At 54.9% G+C, this 20,529-nt stretch overlaps 1 protein-coding gene across 1 annotated transcript; it reads right to left on the reverse strand.

The window, feature by feature from the left end:
- Positions 1-16,080: 16,080 nt before the first annotated feature.
- LOC144954312 (polyubiquitin-C-like) lies at positions 16,081-18,612 on the reverse strand. The gene is made up of 3 exons (XM_078884834.1): positions 18,584-18,612; positions 18,104-18,302; positions 16,081-17,934 (listed from the first exon to the last, which is right to left on the reverse strand). Exons 1-3 carry the CDS (start codon positions 18,610-18,612, stop codon positions 16,081-16,083), a joined length of 2,082 nt encoding a protein of 693 aa, XP_078740960.1.
- Between the last annotated feature and the right edge of the window lie 1,917 nt (positions 18,613-20,529).

The raw sequence follows: 20,529 nt of genomic DNA on the forward strand, positions 1-20,529 counted from the left end.
GCAACTCGCGCTCCCATTGGTCCGCGCGGTGGTGCACGAAGCCCCGCCCACCTCGCTGCCGATTGGTCGACTCGGTGTTGCCGGGGGTGGGGGTGGTGAGGAAACGAGACGCTCAGGGTTATTGTTGTTGAAATCTCCATCAGAAGTTGTTTTCTTACTCGGCACAACTCTCAGGCGCCATCTTCTTTGACATTTGGCCCCCCCCTCACTCCCTCTCGCTCTCTCCCCACTTCACTCCCTCTCTCTCCCCACTCACTCCCTCTCTCTCTCCCCCCCTCACTCCCTTTCTCTCCCCCCCCCCTCACTTCCCTCTCCGCTCTCCCCACTCACTCCCTCTCTCTCCCCCCCCTCACTCCCTCTCTCTCCCCACTCACTCCCTCTCTCTCCTCCCCCCTCACTCCCTTTCTCCCCCCCCCCCCCTCACTTCCTCTCGCTCTGCCCACTCACTCCCTCTCTCCCCCCCCCCTCACTCCCTTTCGCTCTCCCCACTCACTCCCTCTCTCTCCCCCCCCTCACTCCTCTCTCTCTCCCCCCCTCACTCCCTCTCTCCCCCCCCTCACTCCCCCTCCCTCTCCCCCCCCCCCTCACTCCGCCTCTCTCTCCCCCCTCACTCACTCCCTCTCTCTCCCCCCTCACTCACTCACACTCTCTCTCCCCCCTCACTCTCTCTCTCCCCCCCCCCTCACTCCCTCTCTCTCCTCCCCCCCTCACTCCCTCTCTCCCCCCCCTCACTTCCTCTCGCTCTCCCCACTCACTCCCTCTCTCCTCCCCCCTCACTCCCTCTCTCTCTCCCCCCCCACTCCCTCTCTCTCCCCCCCCTCACACTCCCCCTCCCTCTCCCCCCCCCTCACTCCCCCTCTCTCTCCCCCCTCACTCACTCACACTCTCTCTCCCCCCTCACTCACTCACACTCTCTCTCTCCCCCCCCTCACTTCCCTCTCTCTCCTCCCCCCTCACTCCCTCTCTCTCTCCCCCCCCTCACTCCCTCTCGCTCTCCCCACTCACTCCCTCTCTCCCCCCCCTCACTTCCTCTCGCTCTCCCCACTCACTCCCTCTCTCTCCCCCCCCCTCACTCCCTCTCTCTCCTCCCCCCTCACTCCCTCTCGCTCTCCCCACTCACTCCCTCTCTCTCCCCCCCCTCACTCCCTTTCTCTCCCCACTCACTCCCTCTCTCTCTCTCCCCCCCCCCTCACTCCCTCTCTCTCCCCACTCACTCCCTCTCTCTCCTCCCCCCTCACTCCCTTTACTCTCCCCCCCCTCACTTCCTCTCGCGCTCCCCACTCACTCCCTCTCTCTCCTCCCCCCTCACTCCCTTTCTCTCCCCCCCCTCACTTCCTCTCGCGCTCCCCCACTCACTCCCCTCTCTCTCCTCCCCCCTCACTCCTCTCTCTCCTCCCCCCTCACTCCCTTTCTCTCCCCCCCCCTCACTTCCTCTCGCTCTCCCCACTCACTCCCTCTCTCTCCCCTTCCTCACTCCCTCTCTCTCCCCCCCCCTCACTCCCTCTCTCTCGCCGTTGGCGTCCGCGATGTCGGCGTCGCCCCGCGTGATGCATGACGTCGCGCCATGCATCATGAAAAAACATCGCGTATTGTTTCACGCACGACGTGGCGCAATGCGTCATAAGTGACGCCGGCCGCGTCGCGGGGCGACGCCGACCGCATGTCCCAGCGATGACTTCTTCTTTTTGGGGGGTCCTTGCTCCACCTTCCGATCAGCAGCAGAGACATCAGCAGCGACATTACCTCCCGTGGACTGGTGGCCTGATTGATACGAAGCTAAGCCTAATTGTCATAACTGCCACACATTAACATAACTGCAAGCATTCGCATAAAATAATAAGATTCTCTCCGTGATTATTATAATTAATGCAATAGCATAATTTCCGCGAATTACGCATTTTTCCAAATTTTATTAATTATTATTATTTTTATCAAAATTTCATAACCCGACATATACAACAGGGTCTCTGCCGATGTCAAGTGAACGTGTCCGCAATAAATTGCCATCTCTCTCTCCCCCCTCACTCGCTCACTCACTCTCACTCCCCCCTCACTCCCTCTCTCTCTCCCCCCTCACTCACGCACTCACTCTCCACTCGCTCACTCTCTCTCTCCCCCCTCACTCACTCTCTCTCTCCCCCCTCAGTGGAAACAAGAAGATGCTCGGTGTATTCGGCACTTTGTTTCGTTCATCATTTCGTAAATGTTTTTTTTACTGGGCTTTATGTAACCCCCCCCCCCCCCTCTAGCTCGCTCTCTTTTTTTTTACGATCAATGGCTCCCCCCTCACTCCCCCCCCACTCACTTTCTGTTTTGTTTTTTGAGCAAATGGCTTTTATATAAAAATTGTGCCATATTATAAAGAGTTCAAAAAATACTCAAACAAATAAAAAATAAATGTGCGCGTGCAATAAATACGAAAACAAAGTGAAAACAAGTGAAGATAAAAAAAAAACTACGAGTATTTTAAATAGACGGCGCCGCCCCCCTAGCGCCGCCAGTGGCGGCCCACGTGACGCAGCAGCAACAGCGTCGCCATTGAAGACGTCACCCTCCTCCTCCTCATTGAAGACGTCACCCTCCTCGTCGCCATTGAAGACGTCACCCTCCTCCTCATCGTCATTGAAGACGTCACCCTCCTCCTCATCGTCATTGAAGACGTCACCCTCCTCCTCATCGTCATTGAAGACGTCACCCTCCCCCTCCTCGTCGCCATTGAAGACGTCACCCTCCCCCTCCTCGTCGCCATTGAAGACGTCACCCTCCTCCTCCTCATTGAAGACGTCACCCTCCTCGTCGCCATTGAAGACGTCACCCTCCTCCTCCTCCTCGTCGCCATTGAAGACGTCACCCTCCTCCTCCTCCTCGTCGCCATTGAAGACGTCACCCTCCTCCTCCTCCTCGTCGCCATTGAAGACGTCGTCACCAGTCTCTGCGTGTGCCAGTGCTCCGCTTGGTGCAGGAGGGCGAACCGCTCTGTGTTCTGCACACGCCGGCCCAGGTCCTCCTCCCCCTCCTCGTCGTCATTGAAGACGTCGCCGCCGCCATGTCCACCGCGTGGCCGTTGACCAGGTACTCTTTGACGAGCTCACGGTCCAGGGTCGTCTTGGTGACCGAGAGCCGCCACCCGGTCACGGGGTCCACGACAAAAACACCCACGGGGTCCTGGTCTGCTCCGGGCCCCGCGATGCTCTACTGCGCGTTTTCACGCGTGGTCGACTTGATTTGCACCAACTGCTTCGGGAAGGGCCCCCGGGGTCATTCTCAGGGATGCCGATCGCAATCGTGAGCCGGCGGCGCTCCATCTGCAACTGAGACTTGCCTTCCTCCACTTTGACTGTGCCCAGCAGCAGTAGTAGTAGTAGCAGCAGCAGCATCCTAGTGAGGTACAGCCCCCTCATTTTGTTGATAGCAAAAAATGATATCCACACCACGTCGACGGGGGAGTTGATTACCCAGGCGCTGATTGCAGGAGACTCTCTCTCTCTCTCTCCTCCCCCCTCCCTCCCTCACTCGCTGCTGCAGACGGCATTGCAGGTGGTTACTGTGTCGCCGAGGGCGACGTCGCTCAATGCGACACGGGCGACGTTAATAGCATCAGTTCGTCCTGCGTAAGAACACAACGGCAACAATCGGAACGATCAAAGATCCATTCAGTCTTTTGGGTCCAGGCCAAGTTCTATAGGTTTACATAGCACCTTAAACCCCCAAGGCGTTTTACAACAATCGTAACATTGTACGTAAGATGACGGTGGTTGTTGAAATCTAGAGTGGGATTGTTATTCTTGGAGTCGGTTGTGAGTTGCGAAGGGACTGGTGGCCACGGGAGGTAATGACAGGTCGGGTGACGGTGGAGTCTGCCGCTGAAGCGAGCGTCCAGAGTCAACGAGACGGTTCGGGAAGGAGGGCGTGGAATTCTACCAAAGCAAGTGAAGAGAACGAGCGAGTGAAGATCACTTCTCCGGTGTCTTGGGCGCCCACCAGCCCGGCCGGCGCCAGCGTGTCGTGCTGGTTGCGCGCCACCAGCAACAGCAGCAGCTGCATCATTGAAGACGTCGCCCTCCTCCTCGTCATTGAAGACGCCGTCACCAGCCGCTGCGTGTGCCGGCGCTACGCTTCATGCAGCAGGGCGAACTGCTCTGTGTTCTGCACACGCCGGCGCGGGTCCCCCTCCTCCCCCTCCTCCCACTCGCCGCCACCACCAGCCGTCGAGCGGGACCCGCCCCGCCGCGTCTCTGCCACGCCCGTGATGGCGCCGTCCGAGGGCGGCGCCCGGAGCCGGTAGTTGTCGTCAGCTTCTTCCGCGGCGCGTCTCTGCCGCCGAAAATCGACCGCCGCTGCCGCCAGCAGCTCCGGCCGATTCACAGTCGGGCACCGGCGGCGGTGAAGACGACGACGACGCTGAGCGGCGACGCTGTCTGGGTCGGCCGCCGCCCGGAGAGGCTCCTCCGGGGCCTGCTGGCGACGCGGCTGCGGCACCACGATACATCTGTGTACCACCAGGCAGCGCTGGTGGTGGTGGGAACGCAGCGGTGGTGGCGGGCGCCCTCCTGATCGGCGTCCACGTACTCCTCTCCTGCGGCCTCCTCGGCACTCAAGTTCGTTGTCGGGTAATACTTGTCTCTCTCTCACTCGCCTCACTCCGGAGTGTCTCACTCGCCACTCGCTCACTCGCTCTTGTTTTCATAATCAACGATTTTTGGGTTTAGATCGCGTTATTTATAAATGTGTCGTAACCCTCCACCACCCGACACGGCCAATCGGTAAAAAAGTGTCACGTTGACAAAAGACAAATAGTTCACTGCTGTAGCCCACCGGTGTGTTGAAGCGTGAATCCACAACATTTACAATTTGAGTTGTACGACGTTTCGCTGGTAATTGCATCCAGCATCATTGGGCAATTCGCCAGAAACGTCGTGCTACTCAAACATTTTGATTGGATGCAACGCGATTGCACCAACAACGTCCAATCGCGCGCCGGAGTCGGGGTTGTGCGGGAGCTGGCCCTGACGGCATCTTGACGGCACCGTTGGGTGCAGGTCAGTTCTCGCTCCAGTTGCTCCTGTCCACCGTGTAGTGATCTCGTCGCGCCACTCGTGGGGGGTTACGGAAGCGAAGCCGCATTGACGAAGCTTCCAGCGTTGCGCTGAAATGTGACGACGAAATCGAGCGATTTTAAAATGGCGACAAAACGGCCGCCGTGAGAATGGCCAAAGACCTCCACGCGCCGTTAAAGAAGTCTTCCAACATGCCCCTCCAGCCGCCTCCCCATAGAACGTAACGATGTGAGGGGTGGGGAGGGGGGGGAGTGCATCGTCAACCCCACGGTGCTGGCCGTGCCGGTGGTGGTTGTGGTGGTGGCCGTGCTGATGCTGCTGTTGTGCCTCTGGGGCAGCAGGAGGAGGAGGAAGCCTCTGGCCACGCCCACGATGGCCGCCACCGACACCCCAAGTGTCGGTGACTTCATCCCGACGCTTGTGCCAGGATAGGTGAACATTGAGGCCCCGTGAATGGAGGAACGTCCGATTTGCAGGAGGCCGCGGTGCAGGCCCAGCGGTTCCCGGCCCAGCGGTTCCCGGCAGCGGCGGCCATGGGCAGGCCCTGGTCCTCCTCCTCCTCGCCGCCACGTTTCTTGGCGTAGAGAAGCACCGTGACGACAAACGGACGGAGCCGGTGGCGGTGGCGCGGTCGCCGTCGTCGTTGTCGGGGTTGCCGGGCGGCAGGCAAATGTGGAAGGGAGAGCCGTCGAAGGCCTCGTCGTCGAAGGCGATGTCGACGGCCTTGTCGGGCCACACGGCGGGCGGGCTCGTCGGCTGCAGGCCGCACGGCTGCCTCTCTCGCTGCTGATCTCCACTCTGCAGCTGATTTAGGAGCAGCAGCAGCACCCTGGTGACTCCCTCTCTCATTCTCGCCCCTCTCTCTCCCCCCCACCCTCTTTTTTTGAGCAAATGGCTTTATGTATATATCGTGCGATATTATAAAGTGTTAAAAAAATATTCAAAACAAATCAAAAGTCGTGTTCACGTTGTGCCGCTCCTTGTGGGCACGGGCGCACAAGTCCACGCAGGCGGTGACCCCGGCAAACGGTCGACCCTCACCCTGGCCTAGCCGCCATTCACCAGCCACAACCTCGTGCCCCACCTGGTTGCTGTAGGCTTGAGGGGCCAGTGTCTTGTACACCGGAGCAATCTGAGTGGCCAGGGCCTGAAGCCTGGACTCCAGTACCAACTCCGCTCGCTCTCTCTGTCCCCTCACTCCCTCTCTCGCCCCTCTCTCCCCCCCAAAAAAATGGGAGATCAACAACACTGTTCCCACTGAAACTGATGATCTGTTGCTGCAGCGAGGTTGGAGCCAAATCTCCATCACACAGCCTGCGTGGCTGCTCTAACCTGTTAATGTAGATAATAAAGAAGTTCAAGTGAGGTAATTGGTTTGGGCGCAGGCCTCAGATGTTTTCATGATGTTTCATCAGTCACGTTACGACATGTTTTTGTATTGTTCATGTTCGTGCAATTTGTTAAATTTCCTTGCAAATGAATGCTTTGCTACCTGTTAAAGGCCAAATCCTTTCATGTAATGATTTTTACATGTCATTTATATTAGTTCACACAAACACTCCATCCATCTGTTCCTGGCCCGGCCCCTCTGTCAAATTTTAGAACCCATTGTGGCCCGCGAGGGAAAAAGTTTGCCCACCCCTGGTTTAACACGTAGCAGGCTTCGCGACCAATATTATTCATAATCAACGTTTTTGGGGTTTAGATCGCGTTGTTTACAAATGTGTCGTAACCCTCCACCACCCGACACGACCAAACAGTAAAAAAAGTGTCACGTTGACAAGACAAAATAGTTCACTGCTTTAGCCCACCGGTGTGAAGCGTGAAACCACAACAGTTACGTTTTGAGTTGTACGACGTTTCGCTGGTAATTGCATCCAGCATCATCGGCAATTCGCCAGAATGGTGAGGCTCTGCTCTGTCTCCGGTTCTTTGCGACCCTGGTGCGGCCGGGTACGGGTAGGCCGTGAGTCACTGGTGAGTCACCGGTTGTCACTCATTTCCCAACGTCTTGTCTCTTCTCACAATTGAAGTTCCTAAAATCAACCTACCCGCGCCTGCAACATGGCTTCATCCCAGAGGTTGCAATCGGGTACCCGTACCCTACCCGATACTCGGCCGGGTACGGGTAGCCGGGTATCGGGTAGGGTACGGGTACCCAATTGCGACCCTGGTGCGGCCGGGTACGGGTAAGGAATCAAAACCCATTTGCGACCTCTGCCCCAAACTCACCACTCGCTCCCCTCTGTCTACCCACTGGTTCCCTCTTCACCCTTCTCACTCTGACCCGTTCCCACGGTGACCCCGCTCACGTCACGGGGTCTCCCCCTTGAATACCCCGGGAGACGTGACGTCATCGCACTGAACGGCACGCGCATGACGTCACGTCCCCATTTTACTCTACACTTGTAGAGGGGGATTTCATCCGTAGATCCAAACGTATCCCCGCGTATGCAACGCTGGAAACAAACACAACCTGCAGGGTAGACGCGGCCAAAACTAGGGGGTGAAAGGCAATTTAAAGCGGCGACTTTTCTGGATGGACTCTCTGCAATTCAGTGGCCTAAAATAACAATGTTTTGCTCCGGATGATCGCTGCAAAGTATGTGATCTGTGTTTTTGATTTGGTGTGCTGATCTTAAAGGTGCATTGAAAAATGTTGACACTCCGACTGATGCGCCTGCTGTTGTGGAGTGACTCATGCAGCCAGCTATGGCTACAGAGTTTGGTGGTACATGTTGTTTATTGTGAAAATTCGGTCACAGTTCCTATGACCACTGTTTCATTGCTTTTATGGCTTTATTTTGGTGATTTTTGAAAAGTTTTTCGGTTTGGCCATGTTTGTTTTGTTGTAGTACGGAGTTAGACTGATGGCCTTAATCTAAGTTGTCTTGTGGTTGTTGTTGTTTGACTTGCATCCCACTGGGATTTTTGCACACAGCGTTGATGTACGGTGCTTTCTCTGCAATATTTTGCGGTCTCTTCTTGGATTTCTTGTTTGCACTCGGTCACTTTAAGATGTTTTTTGTTCATGTTTTTGTTTTTTTTGCTTGTTGCGGTTGCACCCGATTCAAGAGCCGAATGGCTCGCAGGGCTCTTTACCTAAATAAATGAGACTTGAAACTCACGACTCTGGGATCTGCGCTACCAAAGGCACAAAAAGCTCGACCACAGGAACAAGGCCCTGACCTTCAGAGTCCTTAGATGAAGGCCATCCGAAGAGGTTGGTGACCTCGTACCAACAGGTGCTTGTGCACAAACAGATCCACGTACACCTTAGCCGCCCCTTCCAATACGTCATGTGCACCAACAGGGACTTGCACACAAACATGAGTGGGTGGGTGAGTGTGCGAGTGAGTGGCTGAGTGAGCGAATTAGTGAGTTGGTGAGTGAGTAGGTGCGTGAGTGGCTAAGTAGGTGAGTGAGTGGCTGTTTGAGTGTAGTGCTCGACTTGACACGACCGCTTCTTGCTTTTTTTCTCTCTTTATTTCACCAACACCAATCAAGATTCCTCCAGCTGACACCAATCAATCAACATTCCTCCAGCTAACACCAATCAATCAACATTCTTCCAGCTAACACCAATCAATCAACATTCCTCCAACTAACACCAATCAATCAACATTCTTCCAGCTAACACCAATCAATCAACATTCCTCCAACTAACACCAATCAATCAACATTACTCCAGCTAACACCAATCAATCAACATTCCTCCAGCTAACACCAATCAATCAACATTCTTCCAGCTAACACCAATCAATCAACATTCCTCCAACTAACACCAATCAATCAACATTCCTCCAGCTAACACCAATCAATCAACATTCCTCCAGCTAACACCAATCAATCAACATTCCTCCAGCTAACACCAATCAATCAACATTCTTCCAGCTAACACCAATCAATCAACATTCCTCCAGCTAACACCAATCAACCAACATTCCTCCAACTAACACCAATCAATCAACATTCCTCCAACTAACACCAATCAATCAACATTCCTCCAGCTAACACCAATCAATCAACATTACTCCAACTAACACCAATCAATCAACATTACTCCAGCTAACACCAATCAATCAACATTCCTCCAGCTAACACCAATCAATCAACATTCCTCCAGCTAACACCAATCAATCAACATTCCTCCAGCTAACACCAATCAATCAACATTCCTCCAGCTAACACCAATCAATCAACATTACTCCAACTAACACCAATCAATCAACATTACTCCAGCTAACACCAATCAACCAACATTCTTCCAGCTAACACCAATCAATCAACATTCCTCCAGCTAACACCAATCAATCAACATTCTTCCAGCTAACACCAATCAATCAACATTCTTCCAGCTAACACCAATCAATCAACATTCTTCCAGCTAACACCAATCAATCAACATTCCTCCAGCTAACACCAATCAATCAACATTCTTCCAGCTAACACCAATCAATCAACATTCTTCCAGCTAACACCAATCAATCAACATTCCTCCAGCTAACATCAATCAACATTCCTCCAGCTAACACCAATCAACGTCTCCTCCGCGCTCTCCGCTCGCTCTCCGCTCGCTCTCCGCGTTCCACCGGCCTCGCTCGCTCCTATCTCTGCTCCGTCGACTCTCCTCTCCACTCTCCGTCGCACTCAGTCGCTCTTTATCGGCTCCGCCGTCGCACTCAGTCGTAACTACATTAGCCTCTCCTCCCACACTCCAGCCGCTTTTATACTGGCATCTCCACTGCCACCTTATACTTCTTCACTGCTACCCTACACCTCTCCGCTGCCACCCTACGCCTCTCCGCTGCCACCCTACGCCTCTCCACTGCCACCCTACACCTCTCCGCTGCCACCCTACACCTCTCCACTGCCACCCTACACCTCTCCGCTGCCACCCTACGCCTCTCCGCTGCCACCCTACGCCTCTCCACTGCCACCCTACACCTCTCCGCTGCCACCCTACACCTCTCCACTGCCACCCTACACCTCTCCACTGCTACCCTACACCTCTCCACTGCCACCCTACACCTCTCCGCTGCCACCCTACACCTCTCCACTGCCACCCTACACCTCTCCGCTGCCACCCTACGCCTCTCCGCTGCCACCCTACGCCTCTCCGCTGCCACCCTACACCTCTCCACTGCCACCCTACGCCTCTCCACTGCCACCCTACACCTCTCCGCTGCCACCCTACACCTCTCCACTGCCACCCTACACCTCTCCACTGCCACCCTACGCCTCTCCGCTGCCACCCTACGCCTCTCCGCTGCCACCCTACGCCTCTCCGCTGCCACCCTACGCCTCTCCACTGCCACCCTACGCCTCTCCACTGCCACCCTACACCTCTCCGCTGCCACCCTACGCCTCTCCACTGCCACCCTACGCCTCTCCACTGCCACCCTACGCCTCTCCACTGCCACCCTACACCTCTCCACTGCCACCCTACACCTCTCCACTCCTACCCTACACCTCTCCACTGCCACCCTACGCCTCTCCACTGCTACCCTACGCCTCTCCACTCCTACCCTACACCTCTCCACTGCCACCCTACGCCTCTCCACTCCTACCCTACACCTCTCCACTGCCACCCTACGCCTCTCCACTGCTACCCTACGCCTCTCCACTCCTACCCTACACCTCTCCACTGCCACCCTACACCTCTCCGCTGCCACCCTACGCCTCTCCACTGCTACCCTACGCCTCTCCACTGCCACCCTACACCTCTCCACTGCTACCCTACGCCTCTCCACTCCTACCCTACACCTCTCCACTGCCACCCTACGCCTCTCCACTCCTACCCTACACATCTCCACTGCCACCCTACACCTCTCCGCTGCCACCCTACGCCTCTCCACTGCTACCCTACGCCTCTCCACTCCTACCCTACACCTCTCCACTGCTACCCTACACCTCTCCACTGCCACCCTACACCTCTCCACTGCCACCCTACGCCTCTCCACTCCTACCCTACACATCTCCACTGCCACCCTACACATCTTCACTGCTACCCTACACCTCTCCACTGCCACCCTACACCTCTCCACTGCTACCCTACACCTCTCCACTGCCACCCTACACCTCTCCACTGCCACCCTACGCCTCTCCACTCCTACCCTACACATCTCCACTGCCACCCTACACCTCTCCACTGCTACCCTACACCTCTCCACTGCCACCCTACACCTCTCCACTGCCACCCTACACCTCTCCACTGCCACCCTACACCTCTCCACTGCCACCCTACACCTCTCCACTGCCACCCTACACATCTTCACTGCTACCCTACACCTCTCCACTGCTACCCTACACCTCTCCACTGCCACCCTACACCTCTCCACTGCTACCCTACACCTCTCCACCGCTACCCTACACCTCTCCACCGCCACCCTACACCTCTCCACTGCCACCCTACACCTCTCCACTGCCACCCTACACCTCTCCACCGCTACCCTACACCTCTCCACCGCTACCCTACACCTCTCCACCGCTACCCTACACATCTCCACCGCTACCCTACACCTCTCCACCGCTACCCTACACCTCTCCACTGCCACCCTACACCTCTCCACTGCCACCCTACACCTCTCCACCGCTACCCTACACCTCTCCACCGCTACCCTACACCTCTCCACCGCTACCCTACACCTCTCCACCGCTACCCTACACATCTCCACCGCTACCCTACACCTCTCCACCGCTACCCTACACCTCTCCACCGCTACCCTACACATCTTCACCGCTACCCTACACCTCTCCACCGCTACCCTACACCTCTCCACCGCTACCCTACACCTCTCCACCGCTACCCTACACATCTCCACCGCTACCCTACACATCTCCACCGCTACCCTACACCTCTCCACCGCTACCCTACACCTCTCCACCGCTACCCTACACATCTTCACCGCTACCCTACACCTCTCCACCGCTACCCTACACCTCTCCACCGCTACCCTACACCTCTCCACCGCTACCCTACACATCTCCACCGCTACCCTACACCTCTCCACCGCTACCCTACACCTCTCCACCGCTACCCTACACATCTCCACCGCTACCCTACACCTCTCCACCGCTACCCTACACCTCTCCACCGCTACCCTACACCTCTCCACCGCTACCCTACACCTCTCCACCGCTACCCTACACCTCTCCACCGCTACCCTACACCTCTCCACCGCTACCCTACACCTCTCCACTGCTACCCTACACCTCTCCACTGCTACCCTACACCTCTCCACCGCTACCCTACACCTCTCCACCGCTACCCTACACCTCTCCACCGCTACCCTACACATCTCCACCGCTACCCTACACCTCTCCACCGCTACCCTACACCTCTCCACCGCTACCCTACACCTCTCCACCGCTACCCTACACCTCTCCACCGCTACCCTACACCTCTCCACCGCTACCCTACACCTCTCCACCGCTACCCTACACCTCTCCACCGCTACCCTACACCTCTCCACCGCTACCCTACACATCTCCACCGCTACCCTACACCTCTCCACTGCTACCCTACACCTCTCCACTGCTACCCTACACCTCTCCACCGCTACTGGCTCCGCTGCTTCAACTCCAACCTCATGCTTCTCCTCCCAGGCGCGAACTCCCTTCTGCTCCAAAACCCCCTTTCTTTATCCCCCCCAACCAATTAATCTCCAATTAGTCTGAGGCATCCCCCACGACGCCACTCGCACCCCCCTTGCGCCTGTCATGTTTTCCCAGACAATGCGGCGCCACTCAACTTCTCGGCCAATCAGCGCCCTGCGTCCTTAGTTGCCCCCTACTCGTCTCTGACCTCCCTACGCCTCGCGACGACAACCCCTCGACCTCGTTTGCTCCCACTGTACTCCACGCGCGCGTACACCCACTCTCGCGTGTGGCGCGTACTTTCAGGCACTACATTTGTGTTCACTGTGTGACGTGGCAATCAGATCCTATGATAATAACGATGATGGAGGTAACGTTGTGTTTGTGTGGTTTTAATCGCCGAATAAATATTTTTGTACAATTATTTTTGCGTGGCCAGAAATGCGTCGCAAGTTGGGTTTCTGCGCGAGCTGCTCGTTCTGTGCTGTGTACCTTACCCACCCAACATGGCCACCTTACCTACCCAACATGGCCGTGTCCCTACCCAACATGGCCACCTTACCTATCCAACATGGCCGTGTCCCTACCCAACATGGTCACCACCTCCCTATCCCAAGATGGCCACCACCTTCCCTACCCAACATGGCCACCACCTCCATTACCTAATATGGCCACCACCTCCCCTACCCAACAGGGCCACCACCTCCCCTACCCAACATGGCCACCACCTCCCTATCCCAATATGGCCACCACCTCCCCGACCCAACATGGCCACCACCTCCCCTACCCAACATGGCCACCACCTCCCCTATCCCAATATGGCCACCACCTCCCCGACCCAACATGGCCACCACCTTCCCTACCCAACATGGCCACATCTGAAAACAAAAGGCTAAAGAACGCCATAAGGCAAACAGTACAAGGACACTGCAAACTCCAACGCATTTTCTCGATGTCTTGTAACACACTAGGTGTCTATTTCTTAACACATCCTGTATTTACATCATGTGGCCTCCTTTGCCAGTAGCAAAAAATAATAATTGGTTCATGACCCTTTTTTATGGCAACAAAACTGACACCTTTTTACAAGGGATCGTGTTTGCATTTTGACCACAATATGCAAACAAAAAACAGCACTCCGATAATGTATGTGCACTGTCCTTGAAGTTGATTGGTCCACACCAAAGACAGCTTTCCTTAGAGCCTAGTCTCACATGGTCCTTGAAGTTGATTGGTCCACACTCGAGACAGCTTTCCTTAGAGCCTAGTCTCACATGGTCCTTGAAGTTGATTGGTCCACACCCGAGACAGCTTTCCTTAGAGCCTAGTCTCACATGGTCCTTGAAGTTGATTGGTCCACACCAAAGACAGCTTTCCTTAGAGCCTAGTCTCACATGGTCCTTGAAGTTGATTGGTCCACACTCGAGACAGCTTTCCTTAGAGCCTAGTCTCACATGGTCCTTGAAGTTGATTGGTCCACACCCGAGACAGCTTTCCTTAGAGCCTAGTCTCACATGGTCCTTGAAGTTGATTGGTCCACACCCGAGACAGCTTTCCTTAGAGCCTAGTCTCACATGGTCCTTGAAGTTGATTGGTCCACACCCGAGACAGCTTTCCTTAGAGCCTAGTCTCACATGGTCCTTGAAGTTGATTGGTCCACACCCGAGACAGCTTTCCTTAGAGCCTAGTCTCACATGGTCCTTGAAGTTGATTGGTCCACACCCGAGACAGCTTTCCTTAGAGCCTAGTCTCACATGGTCCTTGAAGTTGATTGGTCCACACCCGAGACAGCTTTCCTTAGAGCCTAGTCTCACATGGTCCTTGAAGTTGATTGGTCCACACCCGAGACAGCTTTCCTTAGAGCCTAGTCTCACATGGTCCTTGAAGTTGATTGGTCCACACCCGAGACAGCTTTCCTTAGAGCCTAGTCTCACATGGTCCTTGAAGTTGATTGGTCCACACCCGAGACAGCTTTCCTTAGAGCCTAGTCTCACATGGTCCTTGAAGTTGATTGGTCCACACCCGAGACAGCTTTCCTTAGAGCCTAGTCTCACATGGTCCTTGAAGTTGATTGGTCCACACCCGAGACAGCTTTCCTTAGAGCCTAGTCTCACATGGTCCTTGAAGTTGATTGGTCCACACCCGAGACAGCTTTCCTTAGAGCCTAGTCTCACATGGTCCTTGAAGTTGATTGGTCCACACCCGAGACAGCTTTCCTTAGAGCCTAGTCTCACATGGTCCTTGAAGTTGATTGGTCCACACCCGAGACAGCTTTCCTTAGAGCCTAGTCTCACTTGGTGTTGGACCAGATGACGCCAAAAGGCGCACAACTCAACGAGTCAAAAGGCGCACAACTCAAAGACAATGCGCCATCAGAGTATTGAGGGCTCGGGGTGAGCATTACTGGGCTCTTAAAAAAGCTCTCTCTGGTGTGGACCAATCAATTTCAAGGACAGTGCACACATTATCAGAGTGCTGTTTTTCTTTTAGCATTTTGACCGCAGGTATTGTGGTCAATGCAAACACGATCCCTTGTAGAAAGGTGTCAGTTTTGTTGCCAGATAAAAAAAGGTAAAAAAACATCATTACATCCTGTATTGCCAGAGAGGACAAAAAGCATTTTATATTTTTCCCCATTAACTTTATAAGATCACTGGCAAATGAGGGGTCTACCAAATAGACAGCTGGAACTGATTACCCAGAGCCAGCAGTGCTTTGGCGTTTGCATTGTCCCGGTAGTTTTCACCTCTCAAATAAACATTAACTTTAAATAAAGATTTTGTTTGGGTCAGATCGCGTTATTATAAACGTGTCGCAACCCTCCACCTCCCGACATGGCCAATCAGTAAAAACAAAAATGCGTCACGTTAACAAGACGCCAATTAGTTCAGCCCACCGGTGCGTTTAAAGTAGCGAATCCACAACATTTAGAATTTGAGCACTCAACTTCTAAATGTTGTGGATTCACTCTTCAATTTCGGGCGGCGAGATGTCATCCCCCTCGCCCGGCATGCAGGAGGTCGCGGCCACGGGGTCAAGGCAGAGTTACGGACGAAGGCTCCCGGCGTCGAGCAGGGAGGCCTTGTGGCCATTTAGCCACCGCCAGAGTCTGTTCATGTCGCCATGGAGCTGGAGAACTAGGTGCAGAGTGGACTCCGTCCGGACGTCGTGGTCAGTCAGGGTGTCCCCCCTCTGTCCGAAGGCTGCTGCCCAGTAGAAGGTCAGCGTCTGCTGGGCAAGGGGACTTCACTGTCTTGGATCAGTGCCTTTGACCTTCCCAACGGGGTCCAATTTCAGGGTGGCGGTTCTTCCCTGCGAGCGTCTTCACGAAGACATTCTCGCCACCAAAGACAACAAAGATCCCCCATATGGCCTTGAGCAGGCAGGCTCGGCTCAGCCCCTCCGAATTTGCCGCCGCCCTCTCTCAGCGGCGCTGGAGGCGCAGCGCTGACCACGCGCGGACGTCGTAGTGGGAGAGCGTGCGGCCGTCCCGCAGCTCCACGTCGCCGAACGTCAGCCTCTGGTGGTCCGGGTGGATCCCCTCCTCGGCGTGGATCATCGCCCTGACCTCCTTGACGGCGGTGGTGGAGACCAGGTCCAGGGTGAGGATATTCTCATCATCATCATCGACGCCGCGTGGATCCTCCACCACGTAGATCCTCATGAAGCCCTCACGGAGGCGCAGAACCAGCCACAGAGTGTACTCCGCTTGGATATCGTAGTAGGAGAGGGGGCGGCCGTCTTCCAGATGTCTACCGGCGAAGATCAGAATCTGCTGGTCCGGAGGAATCCCTTCCTGTTCGTGGATCTTTGCTTTGACCTTCTCGGTGGTGTCTGAAGGGTCCCACTCGAGGACGATCATCTTCCCTGAGAGCGTCTTCACGTAGAGCCGTAGGTCACAATCACGGAGTGGGACATACAGCTGCAGAGTGGACCCGGCTTTGATGTCGTAGAAGAAGAGGGTGCGATCGTCTTCCAGCTTCCTTTCGTTGTTGACCAGCAGCTGCCGGTCCGGAGAAATCCCCTCCCTCACTTCGACCATCGCCTTGACCTTCTCAATGGTGTCTCTAGGGTTCCAATCCACGGTGATGGCCTTCCCTGTGGGTATCCTCCTCACAATGATCTGTGGCAAGAGCCGGAGAGCCAACTGCAGAGTGGACCCCGCATGGATGTTGTAGAAGAAGAGGGTGCAATTGTCTTCCAGCCGACTGTCCTCGAATATCAGGCTGTGGCGGTCTGGAGGAATCTCTTCCTTGTCCTGGATCTTTGCCTTGATATCCTCGCTGGTGTCCAGAGGATACCATTCCACGGAGACGATCTTCCCTTTGGGAGTCTTCACGAAGATCCTCAGCTCGCTACTGACACGGAACCTGAGAAACAGCTGCAGCGTGGACTGTAAAGTAATCTTGTAGTCGTCAAGGGTGTAACCATCTTCCAACTCTGTGTCACCAAACATCAGCCTCTGCTGGTGCACAGGAATCCCTTCCTTGTTCTGGATCATCTCCTTGACTTCCTTAATGGTGTTGGAATATTGGGGGTTAATTAAGATGATCTTCCGTGTGAGCGTCTTCACGGTGAACCACGGACCACCACCCCCACGGAGACGGAGAACGCAGTGCATAGTGCATCCGGCGTGTATGTTGCAGTCGGACAGCGTGAGACTGTCTATCAGCAGTGCACCACCAAAGACCAGCCTCTGCTGGTCTAGAGGAATCCCTTTCTTGTCCTGGATCTTAACCTTGATCATCTCAATGGTGTCTTCAGGGTTCCATTCCAGGGTGACTAACAGCCCTAAGAGTGCCCGAACAAAGAACAAAGGAACATCACCCCCACGCAGCCGGGGCACCAGGTAGAAGGTGGACCCCACCTGGATGTTGTAGAAGGCGAGGGTTCTTCTCTCGGCCAGGAGTGCATCGTTAGATACGGTGCTCACCTGCTTCGGATGAATTCCCAGCCTCTCTGGGGCATTGCCTTCCTTGGCTTTCACAACGGTGTCAGAAGTCTCGACTTGAGGGTTGACGGCCGTACCTCGCGGTGTCTCCATGACTATGTTCATGTCACCACGGAGCCCGAGAACCAGGTGCAGAGTGGACCCTGCCTGGATGTTGTAGTAGGAGACGGTTCGACCGTTCTCCAGCTCCCTGCTATGGAAGGTCAGCCCCTGCTGGTCTGGAGGAATCCCTTCCTTGTCCTGGATCTTAACCTTCACATTCTCAACGGTATCCGTAGGGTTCCAGTCGACGCTGTAGGTCTTGCCTGTGAGCGTCTTCACGTAGATCTGTGGAACCTCATCGCCACCGCAGACCTGGGCATCCGGGTGGAATGACGACTCTGGCTCCAGTTGCTCCAGACGAATTCCTTGCGTCCCTGGGGTCTCCCCATTGGCTTCGGCAGCGGTTGCTGGAGGTTCCGACCCCGGGTTGACGGCCTTGCAGCACGGCAGCCACCTCCTGAGTCTGTTCATGTCGCTGGAGAACCAGGTGCAGAGTGGACTCCGTCCGGATGCCGTGGTCAGTCAGGGTGTCCCCTGCTGCCCAGTAGAAGGTCAGCGTCTGCTGGGCAAGGAGACTTCCCTGTCTTGGACCAGTGCCTTTGACCTTCCCAACGGGGTCCAATTTCAGGGTGGCGGTTGTTCCCTGCGAGCATCTTCACGAAGACATTCTCAACACCAAAGACAAAGATCCCCCGTAAGGCTTTGAGCAGACTGTTGGGGCAAGTGCGGATAGCGAGTAGTAGCACCTGTGAAGGCCGGCACGGCGCACGAGGTGGGTGGCCAGCACCACGCCCTTTGTCTCCCCCAGTGGCGATGTTTACATACCGCAACCAAGTAGTCATTTGAGGCTGAATCGACCTCGGGGAGGCCCAGGACCGGTTCAGATAACCGTCACTGGTGTTAGTGGTCATGTGCGGTAATCAAACCCGGGTACTCGGGTTTGTAGCTCAGCGTAGTGCACATCGCTACACTACCGCTCCCCACATATACCTACACCAACAACCGCCATTCGCCACGAAGTGACGGTGACGTCACCTTGGCGCCTGTGCCAGGCCAGGTGCAATTTAAGGCCACGTGAAGTGTCGAAGGCTCGCTGACAGGAGGTCTTGGGACAAACCTAGCTGACTGAGACGACTGGCGTCGCTCCTCCGCCCTCCGTTGTTGCTGGAGGGCGACTGCCTCCAACTGCCCAGTAGCGTCCTTCACGAGCCTCCTCCACAGAGGCCGATCTTGACACCGCTGGTACCAGTCATCGTCAAGTCCACTCAGCTCCACGTCCTCCTGTACCACATCACTCCATCTCTTCTCTAGCCCGTGCTGGAGGAGCTCACCGATGGGACTTTGTCCACATCTTTTAAGGATTTATGAGCTCCTCACACAATCCAGCCTGGTTAAACCCAGGATGGATCGTAGGCAGGCCAGCCTAAATGTTTCTAACTGGCGAAGATGCTCCATTAGGGGGGTCCACGTTTCGCAAGCGTAGAGAAGGGAGGGAATGACTGTGGCCAAGAAGACCCGAAGCTTCATGCTGAGCGACAGACCAGGTAGCTTCCGCACAGCAGCGTTACACAGCCGATGATAAGATAATGCTGCTGGACTGATTCGGAGACCTGTTAAACCAGAGTTGGTCATGAGCACACTGCCTCGGTATGGGACACTCTCCACTCTCTCTACAACTGCCCCATCACCAATGGGGAGCTAAAGGGGTGGAGTGCAGTGGCGGCTCCTGCAAAATCTCTCAGGGGGGGCAAATGTCTGGATGATTGATAAGGATAAGGTCCACCCATGCAATGGATACATTAACAGCTTAAGCATGTAAAGGCAACTTCACTTCTTTAATATTAATGAAAAATAAAGTGACTCTTACAATACATCTTGTTTGTTTCTATACTCACTATTAAAACAAACCACTCAAGTTTATTTTATTAAAGATTCCACTAGGTGGCGACAAATTATATTGTTGGATGAAACGTGCTTACGTATGATGACGTAAGCACGTATGATGACGTAAGCACGTTAGGGCGAGCCCTCCCGGAAGCCATAGAGAATGCATTGCAGCGCCCCCCGTTCGAAAAAAATCATCTTTGAATGTAAGTCTATGGGACCACTCGGGGCGATTCTCAGCTGGAGTGAAATCGCCCAAAAAGAGGCGGTACTCCACAGAACGTGACATGACGCTGATTGGACTATATCCAGAGGCTGACAGTGACGGCTAGCGTGACTCTGTGGTTGAATGACATTGGTGGTGCGTCGCCCAATCGCCCTAATGAAGAAACCGCCCCTGGTGGAGTGTCTAGTGGCTATCAAACCGGTTTGACACCTACGTAAACACATCAAAGACAAAGATCCCCCATATAGCCTTAACAGTCTGTAGGGGCAAGTGCTGTTAGCGAGCACCTATGAAGGCCGGCACGGCACACGAGGGGGTGGGTGGCCAGCACCACGCCCGGCCGCCTTTGTCTCCCCAGTGCTAGCGATGTTCACGACACACCGCACCACGTACTCATTTGAGGCTGAGTCGACCTAGGGGAGGCCCAGGACCGGTTCAGAGAATCGTCACCGGTGTTGGCCGTGAGCGGGAATCGAACTCGGGTCGCCGGGTTCGTAGCGCAGCGTAGCGCTAACCACTACACCCACCGCTCCCCACACATACCGATACACACATACACACAAAATCTATACAAACACACCTATACACACATACACACAAAATCTATACAAACACACCTATACACACATACACACAAAATCTATATAAACACACACACACACCTATATACACACACACACACACCTGTACACACACACACCTGTACATACACACACCTGTACACACACACACACCTGTACACACACACACTCACCTGTACACACACTCAC

The sequence above is a fragment of the Lampetra fluviatilis genome, unplaced genomic scaffold (genome assembly GCF_964198595.1).
Source record: "Lampetra fluviatilis unplaced genomic scaffold, kcLamFluv1.1 SCAFFOLD_148, whole genome shotgun sequence".
In the NCBI taxonomy this organism is placed as follows: domain Eukaryota; kingdom Metazoa; phylum Chordata; class Hyperoartia; order Petromyzontiformes; family Petromyzontidae; genus Lampetra; species Lampetra fluviatilis.

What these genes read in the sequence shown, in the direction of transcription:
- LOC144954312 (XM_078884834.1), bottom strand. Translation starts at nt 18,612, where the DNA reads ATGTGCACTACGCTGAGCTACAAACCCGA. An exon ending in ACGCTGAGCTACAAACCCGA is followed by an intron (nt 18,303 to 18,583) that starts GTACCCGGGTTT and finishes GTCTTCGTGAAG; the next exon opens with ATGCTCGCAGGGAACAACCG. An exon ending in GACATGAACAGACTCAGGAG is followed by an intron (nt 17,935 to 18,103) that starts GTGGCTGCCGTG and finishes GAGGTTCCACAG; the next exon opens with ATCTACGTGAAGACGCTCAC.